Source organism: Ruditapes philippinarum, unplaced genomic scaffold (assembly GCF_026571515.1).
Source record: "Ruditapes philippinarum isolate M1 unplaced genomic scaffold, ASM2657151v2 ctg926_1_1_1_1, whole genome shotgun sequence".
Lineage (NCBI taxonomy): Eukaryota > Metazoa > Mollusca > Bivalvia > Venerida > Veneridae > Ruditapes > Ruditapes philippinarum.
This window is the reverse complement of record NW_026865541.1, coordinates 94,444-118,043: the sequence shown is the minus strand read 5'-3', so window position 1 is coordinate 118,043 and position 23,600 is coordinate 94,444. Positions and strand designations below refer to the sequence as shown.

Below are 23,600 nucleotides of genomic sequence, written 5' to 3'. Positions count from 1 at the left end.
ACATCATGTCTGGGATATGGTTGGTACATCATGTCTGGGATATGGTTGGTACATCATGTCTGGGATATGGTTGGTACATCATGTCTGGGATATGGTTGGTACATCATGTCTGGGCTATGGTTGGTACATCATGTCTGGGATACGGTTGGTACATCATATCTGGGATATGGTTGGTCTTGTGGAAAATCACGCTACAAATCTAGACATCACATTAGTGATGCCCCACTATTTGACTTCAAATAAAATTGTTGAGTGACACACAAGAACAGAATGCTATTCACTGTTCATTTGTGTGCCTACTTGGGGCACATAGTGACTGCCTACCTGAGGGACATAGGGCCTCCTTTTGGCATGATCCACTTGAAAAAAGCTTGAAAAACACCAATGAGCAAAGCCATCCTTCATGCTGATAATAAAGTTTTATTGTCATGCATTTACCTCTTCATATCAGAACTAAGACAAGTAAAAACAGGGACAAAGTCAACAGTTAGAAAATTCTATTTATATAAATGTATAGAAACAGTATTTATCTCATAGTTCATAAAAAGTCTACTTCCTTTTGTAAACTTTACTTATAACACAAAAGTAAATTTAACAGATAATTCATTACTGCATAACTCAAGATTCGACACTGTTGCATATCTTGATAAGAATTTAGACATTAAGAAAATTTTTAGATGGAAGACTGTAGTAACATACTTTCCGATAAAAGTCATCAATTTTATCAATGGTCCATAGAAAAACTCGTATTTAACTTATGCTGCCCCATATGCCTTTTGCATATTAACCATTGTGATTGTAAATTAAAGGGGAGTGGTGGCCTAGTGGTTAAGATGTCTGCCTCTCAACCCATTGATCATGGGTTTGAGCCCTAATTGGCAATGATCATGTTTCTTCATAATTATGACACCAGTACTGGTTGGTTCCAGGAAGCTTACTCAAAAGAGATTAATATAAGTTGCTAGAAATTGTTTTGCAATGAAGCTTATGTTAATATGTTTACACCAATTATTGTGATTTTATTTATATAGAAAAATTGGAAAGTTTTATCTCCTGTAAAATTTTGGTAAACATAGTTACTACAGTGTTGCTTTCAGCACTCATACTGTCTCATTGCACTGTATGACACAAGAAATCATGACCAATCCAGAAAATGACATGTCAAAATTAGACTGTGCCCCCCTTATCAGATTGTGAGTGCGTAACATTTCCCAATTGAACCATTGGTGACGTAATGCCCTTTTGACCTATTTTATGTTATACAAATATACTTCCTTGGGAAACTAACAAATGTTATTAAAGTTATTCCAAAGTTGGTTACGTAGCTCTTAAATCTTGAATATTATAACACTGTACCAACATTTCTTTTCTAGGGTGGCATTTATATAAACAGATGCTTTCAATTTGTCAGAGACTTAATATATTACAGAAGGGATAAGAAGCTCCAAAAATAGAGAAAAAAAATCCTATAGGCCTGACCCACAATCCCTGGTATGAGATTCATTGACCCTTGGAGTTGATCAATTTCTGCCATTTTGTTTTATGTAACCAAATGTAAACACATTTTCCTCCATTACTGAGAATAATTTACATCTTCTTAATCTTAATTGCTCTTTTTTACATTTTTTTCAACTTTTTTTTTTAATATCCTGTAAATTATTACTTGACTTATGTTGTCTCAAGTTTGATTTCTTGAAATATTTTAGCTCAATCTGGAGGCATGCAGAACAGCAATTTTAGCAAACTAGATCACAGACATCTATTTACAGACATTATATTGATCAGGACTGGTAGAGTTCATGAGAAGACATTAGATGTTATCACTTTTTCAAGCTCTTGAGTTCCCTTTAATTGTGACTGAATTTTTTTGCAAACATTTGAAATGAATATTTTATGATTCGTGTACAGGATTTTTACATTATTTTCTATTCCGAGCCCTGGTGAACCCTAAAAAGGAGCTATATGGTATAGTATGATCTGGTTAGGAGTAATGGTGGTAGTGGTAGTAGTACCAATGCATTATTGAATCCAGAGCATCCCTACTTCTATACTACTAATTATATATCACTCACTGAACTGTTTGTATTGATGACCGTAATTACCAACTTTAATTTTTTTTCCCTTCCAAAAGTTATTCTGCTCTGGGCCATAGTGACCTTGACCTTAAATAGCCCCACCAACACACTGAGTTGCTGGTCAAGTGATCTGTACGGCCACCACACTGTGTTTTTTTTTTGTACTAAGTTTAAAATAAACCATATCTTGGTAATTAAAAATACACATTTTATAGCAATAATCTAGGACAAAATAAACTGCTTTGGCAGATATTATATAAACTTTGTGAACTTTCTGTGACAGCTTTGTTTCATAAAAAGGTGACAATGATAGTGAACTTTTAGTATAGGTCATAATTATACTAAAGAGAAAATAAAATATTTTAAACCACCTTGTATTGTACAGTCTACATTATCAAGTTTGACCTAGATGGTTGTGTCCTGTACATCTTGATCTCCTACTTACTTATAATATCAACATTTTATAATTATCCAATAATTTCTTACTTTTCTCTTTTTGTATTCAACACGTACAAATAAAACAAGACCATTGTTGTGGCAACAATATTTATTTCAAAATAAAAACAAGAATGACTAATGTCTATAATATAGAGTGACAATGAACAAGTTGAATAGCAAAAACACCTTCCCTTATAACATGTGACGTTTATGAGATCCACACCTTTGTAACACTCTCTCTAGAACTGCAGTTAATGAGATCCACCCCTCAGTAACATGTACTGTTTATGAGATTTAGAAATGACATTAATGAGGTCCACCAAGTTGTTACAGTTGATGTTTATGAGAACACTCTCTAGAAACAAAGTCACATGTTATGAGAACAGATATTTAGTAACAAGCAAACCTGCTTGTTTTGGTAATTTTAATAAAACCCATCCCCTAATAGCAGTCAACGATAATGAAAACCTCTCTCTGTAAACAAGCAACATGAACAAAATACACTACCCCCTGAATACCCATCCCCTCCATACAACCCCACTATTAATAGGCAATTTTAATGTGATCCACTCCTTAGTACAGAACTACATTGTTGTACTTCCTAGAAACAAGCAAAGGTTATGAGACCATCCAATAGTTACAAGAACAAGTTATGTTAATTGCAACTCCAAAGAGATTTGTCCCTTTATTTGGTGATGTAAAAGCTTCCACAAGAAATCAACTCTGTTAATGAGGAGTTCCTTCTAGGTATCAATAACCAATCAATATTTATGAGGACAAGGATTGAAGGGCAATGCTTATATACCCCAAACCCCACCCCACCCCTCAATTGCCCTGTATCAAATGATGTTTATGAGAATGACCTCCTAGTGACCTGTGATTTAAATGAGAATAATCCCCTTACAACCGGGTTATATTAAAAATATGAGACAGTGATTAAAAAACATGATACATGTATACTTCAAATTAAATGGTATTTTCTGAAAGTGTTATCTGTTCCAAGATGACCTTTTCTAACTTAGGTCACATTTCTCATAACCCTGTTCTCACTGTACTCACAATTTAAAATTTTCCACATCATTTGCACAAGAATAGATAAAAACTCTTTCTTTAAATATTAATAGACACATCTCAAACAATTCCACTGATAGTGTTCCTATATAAATATCCCTATGACCTTGAAAAGGAAGGTCAATCTTTAGTAAATGAATTAAAGTTTGAGCGCGTGCATCATATGGGAGACATAACTGGAATAGATTACTCTCCAAAAAATAAAAATGAATTGATCTTTATGCAATAATTTTGTCATGTAATGATGTATTAGGATTTAAAAAAAAAAATAAGTGAAAATAAATGAGTGAAGAAAGTGTAAAATATAAAATACATTTCAAAATACTCAGCTTTTGTCATTTTGATTTGATAAAATGGAGAATTGCAACAAAATTTTCATGTATTGTTATATAAGGAAATGAATTATAATACATAAACAATGTGATATTCAGTGAAACAACAATAATTATGATTATCATGAATATGAATGAATATTAACAGCATATTATTTCACCCTTAACCTGCCTAACTTATGTAATGAATCTGTCCTGCCTTGAATTTGGAATAGTTCATACTATGTTTTAAGGAATTTCAAAATGAACGTACAAAAATAAAGCTAACAACAATAAAGAGCCTGTAGGTCAGACTGTATAGATGTACAGGCTGGCCTGACTCTATACTAGTGGCAAAGGCTACTTACAAGACGGCTATGGGTTAAAAGAACATTTACATCTTATCATTGTATGATCCCGGGGCCATCTATATTTCTTTAAAACTTTATGTCAAATAAAGAATTTGCATATTCCATCACATATTTTATTGTTTGATCAGGGAATTTCATGTTCCATATTTGATCAAGGAATTTAATGTTCCATCACAGAAAATCAATGTTTGACCAAGAAATATAATGTTCCATCAAGGATTTCAATGTTCCATCAAGGATTTCAATATAAGACCAATGATTTTTATGTTCCATCTAAGATTTCAATGTTTGACCAAAGATTTTAATGTTCCATCAAGGATTTCAATGTCTGATCAAACATCAACAATTTTAATATTTGATAAAGTAAAATTTTGTTTAATCAAAGATTAATCAAGGATTTTAAGAAAACCCAAAGCCTTCAAATTAGAATTAAACAAAAATGACTATATTGTATATAAGGATATTGTGGCATAAAGGTGGATTTTTTTGCAAACTTATCAAATAATCATTCTTTAAAACCTCTGAACTACTTTTTATAAGGTGGCCATTTCATTTTATTGCCTTATATCACAATTAAACAAAGAGTCCATGCTGTATACCTCAATACATATACTGTGTTTGATATGATGGGCATTGCTTGGACCCTCTTGAAACTTAAAATACATGACAACACTTAACTCACAAACTGGGATTCAAAAATATTGCAAGCACTCTAAATTAACGGATCAACATGTTTTATATACATATGTAAATATAGTAGATATATACATAATTCACTAACAAATTTTATATAATTATCTAGTCTAATCACTAACAAGTATAACGTTTTTCACTAACATAAATATAGGTTCATTAATATTTTTAAACATAACAATTATATATCATCTCCCAACAATGAGAATCATTCATGGGGGAAAAAGTAATGCCTAAATATACATATGTATAAAGAATATCTCTTTATAAGCTAAGAAAATAAGCAGATAGCTTAAGAACTTGCAGAACAATAAATACATAAATAACATGTGTATACACTCTTGGCAATTTTATATAATTTTACATTCTAATAATTCAACGCTATCCATTTTTAAAATTATATTTGGAAGGTTCGTCAGCTAAAATAACCCTGACTATTTCAAGATATCAAAATTGATTTCTATATTAAAGATTCTTCGATTTAGATGATTAATTTGCATTTTGTACTTATCAAAAATGTATAAATTTGTTTACCTTGAGATTTATCGACACATACTTTTCAAAAGGTTTTCTTTTGATACAGAATAAATAATTGGAAAATTCATTAATAAGCTTTCTTATACATCATAACAGATCAATTTCAGAAAAAAAAATTTCTTTACAAAACATGACTGAATTCATTAATCAATTTCATTAAGAAGCTTCCTTTACAAAACATAACTGAATACATTGATCAATTTCATTAAGAAGCTTTCTTTACAAAACATAACTGAATACATTGATCAATTTCATTAAGAAGCTTCCTTTACAAAACATAACTGAATACATTGATCAATTTCATTAAGAAGCTTTCTTTACAAAACATAACTGAATACATTGATCAATTTCATTAAGAAGCTTTCTTTACAAAACATAACTGAATACATTGATCAATTTCATTAAGAAGCTTCCTTTACAAAACATAACTTATAACATTAATAAATTCATTAAAATGTATTGACATTTATGTATTAAATATGCTGTACCATTACTAATTAACTTTTACATTTACAAACAGCTTTCCATGTCCCATAACAAATTTCTTGTGATTCAAAGGGACCATTCTTATATTATAAACAGCTAAACTAAACGACAAAACCTGCTTCATGGCACATTATGTAAGACATTTGAGACAATATTAATATGTACTCTCTATGGTAAAACCTGGGGATTTCTATGAAAGAACAAGATACGTTTATAAAGATATAAAAACAAATTTAAATGCTCCAGTCCTCAGAAAGAACTAAAGAACAAAGAGTCACAAAAAGTCATGGTCAAATTTCCTATAATTTTCATACAAATGATATTGCAAAATGTTACAATGAAATGTCCTATATTTGAAAAATTATATCTTTAATGTACTTATATGAACTATTGAGGATATAGCTTGAAAATTTAATTCTAAGATAATAGCTAGACAGCTAGACAGACAACAAACAGGAGAACATATTATGCCCCTCTGATTAAAAAGGCAGAGTTTTCACTGTTTCTCCCTTTAACTATGTAAGAAAGACAAATCATGACATACCTACATCAAGACTGCTGTAGAATAAATTTGTTTTTATAGGTTTCAGTGAACATTCTGCATATAATATAATGCAATCAGTCATTTGATAAACCTCTCAAAAATACTTGTATAATTCTCGTATATTCAATACATATTAATAATAGGTGACACCAAATTTGGACGGAGACAAGAGAAAAAAGTGGAGTAAAAAAAAGCACTTTGTGTACAAAAGAATAAAGTCATTATGGTACATAAAAATTAGTGTAAAGTATCATTTTTATTGTGATATGTAAATTGTACTATGGACGGATATATTTACCCATGACGGAGATTTAAGACCCAAATAGAGACATTTAAGATAAAAATAGGTGATGTTTAAAGGACAAAATAAAACATAGAGATAGAGAAGAATGATTGATACAGTTATAAATAATGATCTTTACCATTTCAGCAATATATTTATGAAATTTTTGGAGATACAATACAAAACTATTCATTTTTAGACAATCAAATATTAAAGTATGTAAGTCAAAAAGTGTCCAACAGAGAGATAGACTTTAGTTTAAAATTACAGAATACATACTAAATTTAGGTCTTGAATATTGAAAATGAGACCAAAGGACTTAATATTTTAAGCTTAAAGAAAATTTACAAACTAAGACTTTAATGTAAGGTAAAATATATTTAACTCCAGAGCAAGAAAGACAATTTTTTGTAGAATTCAAGGAAAGAATTGTTATTTTATAACAAATACTCTAGTAAATGTAATTTGAGACATGTTATCCTATGAAAACATTAAGGTTTTGGTGCTATAATACAAACATATATACAATATTAGATGTAATCTTCTCCATAAATATACACTGGAATGTTGGTAAATAAATATACAATTACTATCACAGATATTATATGTGTGTACTGGCTTTCACCTGAAGTCTATCTTAGCCTTAGTGTATCACAATTGTAACTGTTTCACTTTCTTGTTCTACTGTAACATCACCAGGCTACTTTTTAACTTTACTGAAAGACCTTTTAGTGGTAGAGGAAGACCTCTGTGCCCTTTCATGAAATAATTTTAGGCAAATCAGGGCAACCAAATACCACAGTCCTGTAACACAGCTGGATTATTTAGAACCCAGAGCAATGACGGTGAAATTCTAAAGTTAATTATGAAACCGAAATAGTTACAACTGTTTCACACATGTGTGACATTATTTCTCTTGATCATAAATATGCAGCAAAAACATGACATGTACCTTCTTTAACACAGTATCTAAATATGTTTGTTTGTTTGTTTATATACAGAAAAGAAACACAGATATTATATCATAATAAAATTTAAAGTTTCCGAAAATATTTTTTACTCAAAATTTAAGGCATTTATCATACAGATAATATGTTGTTTGGATAAATCAATTTGATGAGACGAGAACAGGATGAGAACAAAGTTACTTCATATGAGTTACATAATATATATATGTATATATATATAAGATGCCAAAATTTCATGTAGTACACAAAGAAGAAGGCATATGACAGTCTGCATTTATACAAATAATATGACATATTCCAAGATCAAATAAGAAAGACATTTAATATATACAAGTAAACCATTCAAATACAAGCTAGAGACTGTAGGGAGCAATGCAACAAGAATCACTCACATCCTTCCTGAAGGACCAGATTCTAGTATGACAAGTCCATTGCAGCAAGTTTAAGACTAAGTTATAAATCATATAATGATAAATTGTAGCAAGAATTTCATTGCAGGCATGATCCTTATTTTATATATTCAAGCATTGCCACTCATCTAACTTTTATTGCATATCTATGTAGAAATTCTAACAAAAATGAAATTAAAGAGAACTACATAATATGATTATGTACATATTAAAATCTGGGCTTACCTGTCAACATATGATAAAAATATCATTTTGTCATAGATAAAATCTTGTAATAATGTAAACATTTTCAATCAATTACATAGCAAAAAGATAATATCATATATAGAATTTTCAAACTTATTAATATTGTTAATTCCTTGAAACTAAAACAAAAATCAGGTTTTCAACACTTAAAGATACAAAAAATTACTCTTAAATTTAAGACACAAACATGAAATTGAAATGAAAACAATACAATGTAATCCCCCAAAAAAGTGATTCCATGATATTCAACTGTTAATGTGGATATACATTATCAACTGCAAAAACTACATCAATGTGAGATTATACGAAAATTTTCATTCAGTAAACATTATCTTGTGGAAAAAAAAACATATTATAGTATGTGTCAATGTGTTTAAATACATGGGACAAACATGTGAAGGAATGGATAAATGACATATAGGCCTGCCTATATCAGATTATGCATTATTCATTGGCATATTTACAAAAAAATCATTGGCTGATAACTGGTCTAAAAATAACATCTCACCCATTGGTTCATTTCAAATCTATGCTTTTAAAATAAGCCAATCAGGTGATGAACTATGTGACTGGTTCTAGACTTTGTTTATTTTATAACCTTTAAATACATCAAAGAGCATACTTCATAAAACAATTCTGTCTGCGATGAAAATTTTGTTTCAGAAACTCTTTAATTCATATGAGGGTATAAAGATAATTTACATTTTTCAACAAAATCTACAATTTGTAGTTCTTTAAATCTACAGAAGCTTGTAAAATCTAGGCTTACAAAAAGGATCATGTGTTTTAACATAAAAATTGTTCATGACCCTTTATAACTTCAAAAGTCCCCCAATATTATTCAATGGGTCATGGTGTCCCTCAAGAAGCTACACAGCCAAAATATGTAAAGTAAAATAAAATTTCCTTAAGTCACAAGAAAAAACTGCGTAAAGTACAAATGTCATCATTCACAAATTTATTTGATGAATGATAATACCCGATTTGATCCATTAAGCTATTTCACGATATACTTACAATAGATGAAAAAGCATATGACTTGTTAATGCAAGCTTACTTAAAATATAGACACAAAAAATGTCCACTCTGAATTCAAGACTTGCATATGAAGGAAAATGAATTAAGTCAATCCCCTTTCAAGTAAAACTTATTTAAAATATTGGAACGCATAAGGTGTGAGCGCAGTGCATAAGAAAGATATATAGATTAACAGTTTCTTTGTATAGTGTGAATTTCTCATGAAAAAAACAACACAAGTTATGTTGTTGGCATGTGCAGTGCATGGATTTTAAACACACAAAATAATTGCTAGTATTCTGTATAACTCATAGACCCATGTGATAAGTTATGCTGACTTTCTGTACAGTATGTGCATTTGTGTACAGCAAAACATGACTACATTTTTTTCATTCATTGACATGGTAACATACCCAGCTGGTTGTGTTGTGTATAGATGGTACAATAAAAAATCTACAGACTGATGGTTTCTGTGCAACAAAAGTATTTAACATGTTAATGTGCAGTTACAGCTGTGTTTTTTACATATCATGACATTTCTTTGTGGCAACATAGACAAACTTAACAAGTGCATTGTTCAAATTTTTTGTATAATAGCATGCTTTTTGTTCAATGCCTGAAAAATCTTATGTAGAACATTACCATGTACCTACATCACTATGATTATTCATAGCTTTGAGATATCAAATAAAAAAATAACATCAGAGCCTGGATTTCCGACGAGAATGAAACACATCTGATTTCTTTATACAGTCCTCTAGTGGAAACACAGATGATGTTGGCTATGTGCGGTGCATGTGTCAGTAAAATCACAGTTATGACTAAAATTGACCATTCATTTGGCACAGTTCTTGTCTTGAACAACACTTTTATGTTGTTTGTTGTTGCTCTTGTTGCTGTTGTTGCAACAACTGTTGCTGCAAAAGAGCCTGCTGTTGCTGCTGGTATTGCTGTTGCTGTTGTTGCTGCATCTGCTGCTGAAGCAACATTTGTTGTTGAGGGGTTAACTGCTGAGCATTTACAACTTGAATATTCTGTTGTTGTTGTTGAGATAACATCTGTTGTTGTTGCTCTGGTGTCAGCTGCTGGAACTGTTGTTGTTGTTGCTGTTGTTGCATGAATTGCTGTTGTTGTTGAACCTGACCCTGGAAGTGAGCATGCATCTGCTGGGCCACACTATACACATAAGAGATGTCAGGTCGCTGTTCTGGTATAGGGTTGATACAAATGGCTACCAACTTCCGTAACTGACCAAAGCAAAACAAACGTTTCTATTTAAATATATCCTATGAAACTGATTTTTACGATTATCTCAGTTTGAAAACATAAGATATCAATCTTAACATTCTAATAGTCATTATAACTTGTAGATATGTAAAATTTTCAAACTAATTACTATAACAAGGGCAATCAGTAATCACATGTGTCGCCCCATGATGGCCAATTTCATGTTGGGACAAATTTTGTGACAGACGGACAGTGCACAACTAGACTTGGTACTGATCATTCCTGTAAAGTTTGGATAAAATTGCACCAGTAGTTTATGAGGAGTAGTCTGGACAAGCTTTTGTGTATCTGGCAACACACAGAAAAAAACACCTTTTTATCAAAGGGCCATAACTCTGCCAAAAATCATTCAACCGGAAAACCCGTGCAATATGCGCAAGGACTTGAGCTACAGATCAATCCTGTAAAGTTTCATTGAAATTGCATTAGTGGTATAAGAGAAGTAGTCCGGACAAACTTTAAAAATAAAAATTATTAAAGGGCCATAACTCTGACAAAAATCATTGAACCAGAAAATGCTGACAATATGCACAACTAAACTTGGTACTGATCATTCCAGTAAAGTTTGAATTAAAAATTGCACCAGTAGTTTATGAGGAGTAGTCCGGACAAGTTTTGTGACATACGGACAGATAGACAGACAGACAGACAACGGAGAAGTGATCCCTATATGTCGCCACTACTCCGCGACACAAAAATGAAACTTTAAAACTTACTTTTATCAAATGGACCTAGAAATTGGTCATATCATTTACTGTATTTTCTACATCAATAACTTGCCCAACACATGAGTAGAACAACCAACCTTGCACAAGTTAGCTTGACTCACATGGAAATATCCCAAGTCTGTCCCAGGATTCACACTGAATTTGACAGGCAACTGGTTTGAAGCCAGCCTATTTTACCTTTTTGCCCAGAAACAACAATATAATACAAATTGGCAAAAGTGATGATCTCCATATAAAAAGAGATAAATGCTATATTGTAATTTGCTGCCGGGACTTAATTTCGTTTCACATAAAGTATGTGTAGTTTTATTTTGGAAACAATGTGTGCATGACCTATATTTCACTTAATTTTCATTTAACATTTGAAGGGAAGCTGTAGCCTTGTGGTTAAGGTGTCTGCCTCTCAACCAAGGGATCATGGGTTTGAGCCCTAATCGGGTCACAACCATGTTTCTTCATATGCAAAAGTACTGGTTGGGAAGTGGACTTAATATTAAGATAAGTTGTAAGAACTTGCTTCGCAACTGAGCTTAAATCAATATGTTCAAACCATTTAACATTCAAGCTAAGGAAACTTACCTGTTCAGAGTAAACATCAGAGGGTAAAGGTGGGTAATCACATTTGTCTATCTTCTTACACAGAGAGTATAGATTCATCTTGTCACCATAGAATGGAGATTGTAAAGCTGCCATCTGTAAGATAGGAATATTACAAGAGAAAAGGAAAAGCTAATTGCTGTTGTTTTCAAGGGTTTATAAAGACAATGACATACCATAAGTGATATTAACACACCTCTGTATCATTATAGTGATTGTTGAAGAATCTTCACACATAGAACAAATAACACTGAAATCACAACCATAGATGTGAAGAGTATCAGAAATAAAGTCAACCACTTTGATCAATTAATAAATATTTCATCACAATAGAGATATCTAAATATTGAACAAGTCTAAATGGTAATTTCTACCATACAAATGGTCCTATTAAAATGTTATGTATGAACACTTCAGGGGGGAAAGTAGAACTAAGATTCAAGGTTTGCCTTCTAAAATACCAGATAACAGTACATTCTGTATACCAGATAACTGTACATCCTGTATACCACATAACAGTACCTCCTGTATACCAGATAACAGTACCTCCTGTATACCAGATAACAGTACCTCCTATATACCAGATAACTGTACATCCTGTATACCACATAACAGTACCTCCTGTATACCAGATAACAGTACCTCCTATATACCAGATAACAGTAACTCCTGTATACCAGATGACAGTACCTCCTGTATACCAGATAACAGTACCTCCTGTATAACAGATAACAGTACCTCCTATATACCAGATAACAGTAACTCCTGTATACCAGATGACAGTACCTCTTATATACCGGTACCTCCTGTATACCAAATAACAGTACTTCCTGTATACCAGATAACAGTACCTCCTGTATACCAGATAACAGTACCTCCTATATACCAGATAACAGTAACTCCTGTATACCAGATGACAGTACTCCTATATACCAGATAACAGTACCTCCTATATACACGATAAAAGTACCTCCTATATACCAGATAACTGTACATCCTATATACCAGATAACAGTACCTCCTATATACCAGATAACAAACTCCCTTATACCAGATGACAGTACCTCCTATATACCAGATAACAGTACCTCCTATATACCAGATAACAGTACCTCCTATATACTAGATAACAGTACCTCCTGTATACCAGATAACAGTACCTCCTATATACCAGATAACAGTACCTCCTATATACCAGATAACAGTACCTCCTGTATACCAGATAACAGTACCTCCTATATACCAGATAACAGTAACTCCTGTATACCAGATAACAGTAACTCCTTTTTACCAGATAACAAAACTTCCTGTATACCAGATAACAATACCTCCTGTATGCTGGATAACAGTAACTCCTGTATACCAGATAACAGTGCCTCCTGTATACCAGATAACAGTACCTCTCTTTACCAGGTAACAATACCTCCTGTATACCAGGTAATAGTACCGCTTGTATACCAGATAACTACCTTCAGATGTATACTGAATTACAGTACCTCCTAACAATCTAGTAACATACATGTATATTCAAATATTACTTACCTCATATAGGAGACAACCTAGTGACCATATATCAGACTTGAAATTATAACCATTCTCATGTATTCTTTCTGGTGACATGTAGTAAGGTGTACCCACTGAAAATAACAAATGTATTTATTTAAAAGGCCCATCATGCCTAAGAAAGGATTTAATTTTTATTAATCAAAAGCAGTCTAAATTTGGTGTACTTTTATGGTATACAACAAGTAACTCATTGGCCAATTTCCTGAACCATCTTTTTCATCTGTTGCTTTTTGGAAATAAGTACAGTTATAGTGAATTAGTATTTTGTACAGATAGCGATTCTATACCTCTTGTTTCCATTTTGCTGCTTTTGTTACAAATGATTTCACATTTATCGCTACTTTTTTCAAGTAACATGCATCAAACATTCTCTTAAAACATTATAAAATTCCTGTTTGCACTTTCTAAAGATGTAAAATGTATTTTTTCTGAGGCATAATGTGACTTTTATAGCATTTAGATCAACTGCTCAATGTAATAATGCCAATGTTCTCAATTAGAGAGAACTTAGAACCGGACAAGAGTTACCTAGTGGCATACTGCTTTCTTCATTGACATAAGGGTTGGAATCACAGTTTTACACAAATTAAGGTACAGTTTCTAATGTATCCCCAAAGTTAGGGTTAATTTGTACACTTGCTGACCCATGTGCATGATGTTAATAGTGTAGACAGAGTCCTGAAGTACCCTAATCATGGTGTCAAACAGTCATTGGTTTATGTCTATGTGTTGCAGTAAAGAAAAACATATATACCTAATGAATGAGCAGCTGTTGTTTTAGAGCTGAAAAATCTCCCGAGACCGAGATCTCCCAATTTTACAACACCCTGAGCTGTGATAAACACGTTGGCCGGTTTAATGTCTCTGTGCATAATACGTCGGGAGTGCATGTGATTTAGGGCACTACATATCTGAATGAAATATTTCCAAATTGTTTTCTCTGGAATCAATCTATTCTGCCTCTTAAAATGCTGAAAAAAAATACAAGTATGCATATAAGTTTTACAACTATTTATTTAAAGTTGTTCATATTTACTTACACTATCCTGCCCAGCTAAAAATCCATCACGATTAAAGTCAATATCATTTTAATTCTCATAGCCATATATAAGAAGTATGACAAGTTAAATGAAAAAAAAAAGCATACATTATATTATCATAAATTAAATTCATAGTGGAAAACACAGACAAAATTTCAGCACAAATTTGTTACAGAAACTGCAATATTGCAATGTCTTCTAAAAAAAAATATTAAAACAAGAACTGTCGGAGGACAGTAACGCTGGACTATTCGAAAATTTGTCACAAGGGTGTTTCAATGAGTATAATAATGCTTACCTATATGAATACATAAAATTGTCCGATAAGGTACAAACTCTTCAAGTTTCAATACATTCCCTTCAGTAGTTATGGAGATACAAGCTTACATGCAAAAACTTAACCAAGAATTTCTAAGTCGAAAAAGGGGCATAATTATGCAAAAAAGCAAATCAGAGTTATGGGAATTGTACCAATCATCTTAGATAATCACAGAGACCAAGTGTGTGAAGTTTCAATCCATTCCCTTCAGTAGTTATGGAGATACCAGCTTACACACAAAAACTTAACCAAGAATTTCTAAGTCGAAAAAGGGGCATAATTATGTTAAAAAGCAAATCCCAGTTATGGGACTTGTGCCAATCATCATAGATAATAACAGAGAACAAGTGTGTGAAGTTTCAATCCATTCCCTTCAGTAGTTATGGAGATACCAGCTTACATACAAAAACTTAACCAAGAATTTCTAAGTCGAAAAGGGGCATAATTATGTAAAAAAGCAAATCAGAGTTATGGGACTTGTGCCAATCATCTTAAATAATCACAGAGAACAAGTGTGTGAAGTTTCAATCCATTCCCTTCAGTAGTTATGGAGATACCAGCTTACATACAAAAACTTAACCAAGAATTTCTAAGTCGAAAAAGGGGCATAATTATGAAAACAAGAGCTGTCGGTAGGACAGCACGCTCGACTATTCTAAGTGCTTGATAGTAAAAGAGCCTTTATAATGTTAAATTTTTTAAGTTCACAAAAGAGCTAATTTTCTTCATAAATTTATGTTATAGGCCTTAGAGAGAGTCTAATTATACAGTATTGGCTTGACTATTCGGAAGGTAATGTCACAAGGGTGTTTAATTGAGTAAAATAATACTAATTACCTATGAATACATAAATTTGACAGAAAAGGTACAAAGGCTTGTTATTAAGATGTTTTATCAAGTTAATCACTGCTTTATTATTATGAATGCATAAAATTGTCCCAAAAAAGGTACAAACCCTTCAGTAGTTATTGAGATAACAGCTTACAAGCAAAACTTTACCATGAATTTTTAAGTAGAAAAAGGGGAGAAAAATCAGCCTAAATGCAAGATAGAATTATGGATCATTGTCAGTGACCTACATTATGACCCTAAATGCATATGTGAAGTTTTAAATAAATATCTTTAATAGTTATTGAGATATGTAAAACTATCATGTTAACATTAACCAAGAGACTAAGTAGAAAAGGGGATATGAATCAGCCTTAATGCAAGATAGAGTTATGGAACTTGGTCAATGACATACAATTATGACCCTCCAATTATGACCCTAAGTGCATGTGTAAAGTTTCAAGTAAATATCTTTGAAGACCTTTAACCAAAATTTCTAACTTTCAAAGGGGCAAATAATTCTGCAAATATTGCAGGCAGAGTTATGCAATTTTGCAAACTGATATACATTGTTACTATAAAAGAGTATTTTAAATTTCAATTGAATATCTCACGCAATAATTAAGATGTTTGACTTTACAAAAAAAACTTTAACCAAAATTTCTAAGTTCCAAAGGGGTATAATTCTGTCAATATTGTAGGCAGAGTTATCCAACTTGTCAATCTGATGTACCTTGTTACTATAAATAAATATTGTAAGTTTCAATTGAATATCTCAAGCAATAATTGAGATATTTGACTTTACAAAAAACTTTAACCAAAATTTCTAAGTTAAAAAGGGGCATAATTCTGTCAATATTGTAGGCAGAGTTATCCAACTTGTCAATCTGATGTACCTTGTTACTATAAATAAGTATTGTAAGTTTCAATTGAATATCTCAAGCAATAATTGAGATATTTGACTTTACAAAAAACTTTAACCAAAATTTCTAAGTTAAAAAGGGGCATAATTCTGTCAATATTGTAGGCAGAGTTATCCAACTTGTCAATCTGATGTACCTTGTTACTATAAATAAGTATTGTAAGTTTCAATTGAATATCTCAAGCAATAACTGAGATATTTGACTTTACAAAAAACTTTAACCAAAATTTCTAAGTTAAAAAGGGGCATAATTCTGTCAATATTGTAGGCAGAGTTATCCAACTTGTCAATCTGATGTACCTTGTTACTATAAATAAGTATTGTAAGTTTCAATTGAATATCTCAAGCAGTAATTGAGATATTTGACTTTACAAAAAACATTAACCAACGCAGACGCCGACGCGGATGCTGACGCCGACACCGGGGCGACTAGAATAGCTCTCATATTCTTCGAATAGTCGAGCTAAAAAGCAAATCAGAGTTATGGGACTTGTGCCAATCATCTTAGATAATCACAGAGAGCAAGTGTGTGAAGTTTCAATCAATTCCCTTCAGTAGTTATGGAGATACCAGCTTACATACAAAAACTTAACCACAGGGACGCCGACAAATGGGTGACTGCATTAGCTCGATTATTCTGCGAATAGTCGAGCTAAAAATGGCAAGAATATGACCCTTACACTGCTGATGCCAAAAGTATAAAGCCTAATTCATCAGTATTTGGCCAGGCCTGTCTGCTATGAAGTGCAGGCAGATTAATTTAAATTTTTATCTCGATATCCCCAAATTTGATAATGAAAGCTGGACAAGTCAATTTATGAGATTCAGCAGGCAAAGGGTTTAATCATTGAATATGAAAATCATATTTAAAAGTTACTTTAATCATTCTGGAGAGATCACCAGCATCAGCTAATTCCAGCACAATGTTTAACTCATTATCTTCAATGAATGATTCAAGGTACTTGATTACATTTGGATGGTTCAATTGCTGAAGAAAAAAATATAATAATTGCTTTTACAAACACATGTCCAAATGTATGTTCCTAATTTATACACTAATTGAATGGTAAAAGTAATAAATAGAGGATATTGAATGTGTGTAGGTTCAATACTGAATTTATTGAACAAGTTGGATAAAATTATGTTATGCAAGCCTCTGGCGAGCAAAATATAATTTTATTCAACGAGTTCAATAAATTCAGTAATAAAGCTACCTATTAAAATAAAATATTCTATTTATATCACATTCCCAAAATAAATACTGTTTAAAGTGCAAAAGAATCATTTTCATTGAAGCACCTATAGTGTAACGCTTACATTAAGCGCGTCTTTACACTATGTTTGTATAACGTAAACGACGTCAAGTCAAAATATATGCATGACCATGCAAAACCATTTTCATGGAGTCGTAAAAGCAGCTTGGGTATGGGATAAACTTTAAAAATAAACACATTAACATGTTTCTGCACAAAGGTGCTAATATGTGACACAATGTTATATAATCAAATTAACACATGATAAATGATGTCATACTGACACAATCAATATCATATTATGATGCCTTTCCAGGATTTCATCAGGTAGCTCTCTCTACATTATCTACAACAACCAACCTTTTGTAAGCTAGTAAGATACCGTAAAATTCCTATTAAACGCCCCTGGGGGCTAAACATTTTCCAAAAGGGGGGCTATTATTACAACACAGTTTTTCCTAAATCCAAAAATTATTGTAAATACATTTAGTGTTAGCAAGTTTTGGTCATAACATTAAAAAGTGTTAAGATTTTAAAGTTCATACTATAAAATAAAATGGATTCTGAATGATTTGAATGAAATTATGGATTTACTCACGAGTTCAGCACTGATGAGTAGATTGTTTTTCTTATCAAAAGGCCTGGGGGGGCCTTTATTAGGGGAGGGGCGTTTATTAGGAATTTTACAGTAGCATCCTCACTCCCTGGCAGCGACTCAGCACAGACACATCAAAGGGCTAGAAAAAAGTCTCATATATATAAACAAAATGTTGTATGTTGAAAATGTACACACATAGCACCACTGTTTATTATTCTGTTACATTGAATTACCCTTCAAGTAGTTTAAGATACATTACCTAACATAAAAATACAAGTACAAAGTTTGTAAGTTACCTTTAAGAGATCAATTTCCTTCTTACAATCCTGCCTGGCCTTTGCATCCATCATTTCAAATATCTGCAGGGAAAAGCATAACTAATATTAGTATTCATATAGCTTCAGTTTATAATTTCATTTTCTTAGAAACCTAATTATTATTAATAACCTTAAAGTCAAATATCCAACTTTTGTCAGTGTATTTACTAGCTATACTCTATTTCAAAAAGAACAGATCAGATATGTGAAATATAAAGATTAGTGAATACTAGCTGCCAAAGCGAAAAACAGATCAGACACTGAGTGACTGACATGTAACTTTGATATGACCTTCCGATTGTTCTTTAAAAGAAATATGTAAAAATAAGAATAATATTAACATGTTTTAAGCCACATATTAAGTCACTTTGGTTGAATACCTACTATATTACCATGACAGAGAATCTGAGAGATGATTGCATTCAAGACACTTTTCTAAAAACCCTTAGCATTGTCACAGGTATATATTATTTCAAATTTAAATTAATCTTCAGCAAGTTATGAAAATGTTGCAAAATCAAAAAGCTAGTGTTACCTGCACTTTCTTTAGGGCCAGAACATTTCCCGTAGCTTTACATATCACTCTGTAAACTTCTGAAAACTGCCCCTTTCCAATCTTTTTATCAATGTTAAAAGCTGCAAGTGTTCCATACATACTGTTACTATCCACCTGCTCACACCCCTCTGTGTCCATTGTTTCAGCCATCCTTAAAATAAAGATAATAAAGATTAAAATGTTAGTTTAAATAAATGTACCATCAGCTACATGTACACTTTCATTCACTTTATTAAGTCATTTGCACATAAAATAAAGACGGCAAAGTGATGACAATTTTGTGATAATTTGGACAAATAAACTATTATAGATGCAATGATATGATACTCTGCTTGAAATCATAATCAGTACAAGATCTAGCAGAAGGAAACATTAATATTTGCTTTCAAAGTACGTCACAGTATATAAATATACATGCTGAAGACCTTAAGCTAGGGTACATCTACCCCCTTTTAAAAAGGCCTGTCGGCACCCTGCAAATTATAGTTACATGTACATCTACATCTTTTTAACAGGACCTTTTCACTAGTTTTGGGGAAGGCGCCCTAGCCCTATTTGTGGAAAAAATGTGTGCGATTTTCACATTTTTGGGGAAAATATTTTATTTTCACAATATGTAGGAAAAATCATCATCTCTTTGCTTTTTTTTCCTTTAAACACATTTTAAGTTTAGTTTATTCCTTAGATTTCTGTCCAAATTAAGTTAAAGGCATTTTTTCCATATCAATTTTTTGCCATTGTGTGTTTAGCCAGGACTAACTTGACTCATATTTCCTAGTTTTACGTTTTTGAGGGTTCTTGCTTTGACTGAGGGGGTACAAATTATCAGTACCCGCTGTATCACTATTACTGACACTTTGTAATTATGTTGCACTAGGCTCTCTTTTTCTGACACTTGATCATGTTGTGCTACTCAGACAAGTCTTGCGAGTGGAAACATGCATTAGGTACTCCTGTACTTACAGAAGGGTTATCAAATTAATTCTTCCAATTTTTAATTAACAACAACAAATGTCACTCAATCGTATTTTGTTCTTTTCTGTGATTGTTTACATTAGCGACATTGTAAACCGATTGCGTATTGTCGTAAAAAATCATGTGTTCACTAATGAGTAGCAGGGTTTTTCCCATGCTGTTTTTTGAAAATTGCAATATCAGACTAAGGCTGCGAGTTAACATCAATTATATTAAATCAGGTATCCCCCTAGTGGGTAATTGAACTATTAGCATTCATTGAACAAAAACAATAATTTATTTTTAAATGAGAATGTTTGTTTACAAGTTTAATCCTTCGATTTATCTTTTCTTTGCGGACTTCCCGAAAGTTAAAAAAATGTGTCAAGACGTTCCGTCTAACAAACCATGAAAATCTGTCAGACCGAAATGAAATCTGTCAGACCGAATAAAATTAATCAAAATCAAATGAAAACTTGTGTTTGTATTTCTAAGACAAGTTTCGGTTTTAAATTTTTGCCGTAAAAATCGGCACAGTCCGTACAGCGCATTTTATCTCCTCCCTGTCATACACCAACGATTCACGGTCCTGCTTTCATTTTTCATTAAATTTTTTTGCATGTCTATTCTTTTCATCCTTTCACTGCTGTTCGGCGCTCCTGTGACATAGATTTTCATTTTTCCCACGTTTGGCACCTTAAGCAAGGCCATTTTGTATACATGCTACTTGGATAAAAGCTAGACAGTCGGACAGATCCGGAATAAAATATCGTCGAACCTAATAAAAACTTATCGGACATGTCCATCTGACCAACGTATTTCGGGAAGTCTGTCTTTGAAAGGGGTAATCTTTGCAAGAAGGGGAATTTTTGACTGTTTTTTGGGGAAAAAAGGTAGTAATTCAGACTTCCCGAAAGTTGAAAAAAACTGTCAGATATTCGGTCTGACAAACCACGAAAATCTGTCGGACCGAAACAAAATCTGTCGTACCAAATAAAATTGATCAAAATCAAAGAAAAACTTGTGTTTGTATTTCTAAGACACTTTTTGTTTTTTATTTTTTCGCCGTAAAAATCGGCACAATCCGTACAGCGCATTTTCATCTCCTCCCTGTCATACACCAATGATTCATGGTTCTGCTTCCATTTTTCATTAAATTTTGTCTCAGGTCTACTCTTTTCATCCTTTTATTGCTGTTCTGCGCACTCTTCTGACGTAGATTTTCGGTTTTTCCTAGGTTTGGCACCTTTAGCGACGACATTTTGTATACATGCGGCTTGGATAAAAGCCGGACAGTCAGACCGATCCGGAATAAAAAATTGTTGGACCTGATCAAAATTTATCGGACATGCCCGTCGGACCGACGTATTTCGGGAAGTCTGGTAATTCAGCTTGGGGAAGTAGCCAGATACCGGCTGCAGCAAAGAAGGGTAAAAAGGCCCTGATCTACATAATACTGCTTCAAAATCGTTTACAATTACACTAAGCAGGTATACATTCATACATTGTATAAATTAGATTGAGAGAAAGCTATGAGATACAAGGGAATCAAGGAACCATTCCCTACCTCTACTGAATAGAACCCTTAGTTCTTTTACATGCCCAGTGTATAACACTGATACATGCGAGGATTACCTGGATTTCTTTAATTTTCTTACCAGTACAACTCTAGGTTGGTGGGAAACGCTAATAGTGTCTCTGAAAAGGCCCAAGGATGTTACCTAGGATCGAACCCAGGACGTCAGGAGTGACAGTAGTCAGTGGTCTAACCAATGAAGCTATCGTGCCACATAAATTATACAAACGATGATTGGGTCTAATGATGTTGTGACCTTACCTTACTTTTCAAAGAAAAAAAAAACACAAACAAAGTGGACATGCATTTAACAGTGTGTAAGTTACAAAAAGAACATTCATTTTTTAACAGTAACACACAGTTAAATATTTAAATGCATGTTCTTTTTGTTTTTCACTAAGATATTAAGAAATTTTATTCCTTAGTTGACTGCCAGTATTAAGATGCTTTGTCCGTCTAATAACTTTACTTATGACCCTCTAAAAATAGCAGTTCATAAAACTTTTAATACAACCGACAAACTAGAAAGAAGTAATTAGGCATAACTATATGCACATAAAAATGACAAGTTCTCGTACCCCACCCATCTTATTTTTAATGTATACGAGTTGGGATATTTAATTCGCGAGAATAACTGCCTCTTCAAATTACCTTTCAGAATTTACTTTTCAAAAACAAATGTAGATCTACCAGGAATTGAACAACTAACTTCAAATTCAATCAGGAAAATCGAACGAATTTCAATCTTTCTGCTAAATTCTTACAGACCGGAAGTGATTATTGCACCTGCGCAGATGATCGTGGCAACGACTGGTTTTGCATATTTCTTCTCAAAATTACGCAGCCGCTCTAATGAAAGCAGAGCAGTCGCTCATTGCGTATAATAATATTTTATTGAATTATATCACGGATTTATATTATATAGTAAATCCGTGATTATATATACACATTTAACATCATTATCTTAATCATAAATAAGATGATACAAACAAAAGTGTTAGTCAAAAAGTTATACCAACATTATCTAATTAATAAGGTAGATCTATATACTTCCCTTTTGTCTTTTAAAAATGATTAGTGTTGATTTTAGAATTCGGTCTTTAAAAATTATTTCTCAAAAGCTTTTCATTTTTGGTGTGCTTTTAAAGTTTCCTAAAAGTTTCTCATTGGTCAATTACCTTAGCCATCTTTTCTGTGTCTCTATTTTGCAATTAGTACAGTTACAGTGATTTAGTATTTTGCATGGAAGTCAAAATACTTCGATCTTAATTTGTTTACATTTTGCTACTCGATCGTAAATTATTTCACATTTAGCGCTACTTTCTTCAGGCATGCTCTTTAAACATTATTTAAAGGTTATTCAGTTCAGTTGGCCCTTTCTAAAGAAATCAAATTGCAATCGTTTCTGAGGAATATATGTGCCTTTAATTTGGTTTGACATTGCTGGCTGGCTGGTTGGCTGACTGACTGACTGACTGACTGACTGACTGGCTGACTGACTGACTGACTGACTGACTGACTGACTGACTGACTGACTGTGACTGTGACTGTGACTGTGACTGTGACTGACTGACTGACTGACATAGATCATCTATAACAGAGATAGGCA

At 32.5% G+C, this 23,600-nt stretch overlaps 1 protein-coding gene across 1 annotated transcript; it reads right to left on the bottom strand.

Moving 5' to 3' along the window:
• Positions 1-2,604: 2,604 nt before the first annotated feature.
• On the bottom strand, positions 2,605-22,801 carry LOC132729468 (serine/threonine-protein kinase Nek7-like). Its single transcript, XM_060715236.1, has 8 exons — positions 22,643-22,801; positions 19,441-19,612; positions 18,885-18,947; positions 17,615-17,725; positions 14,383-14,599; positions 13,605-13,699; positions 12,045-12,158; positions 2,605-10,697 (listed from the first exon to the last, which is right to left on the bottom strand). The coding sequence occupies exons 2-8, from the start codon at positions 19,609-19,611 to the stop codon at positions 10,320-10,322; spliced, it is 1,149 nt and encodes a 382-aa protein (XP_060571219.1). The 5' UTR covers position 19,612; positions 22,643-22,801; the 3' UTR covers positions 2,605-10,319.
• Positions 22,802-23,600: the final 799 nt, after the last annotated feature.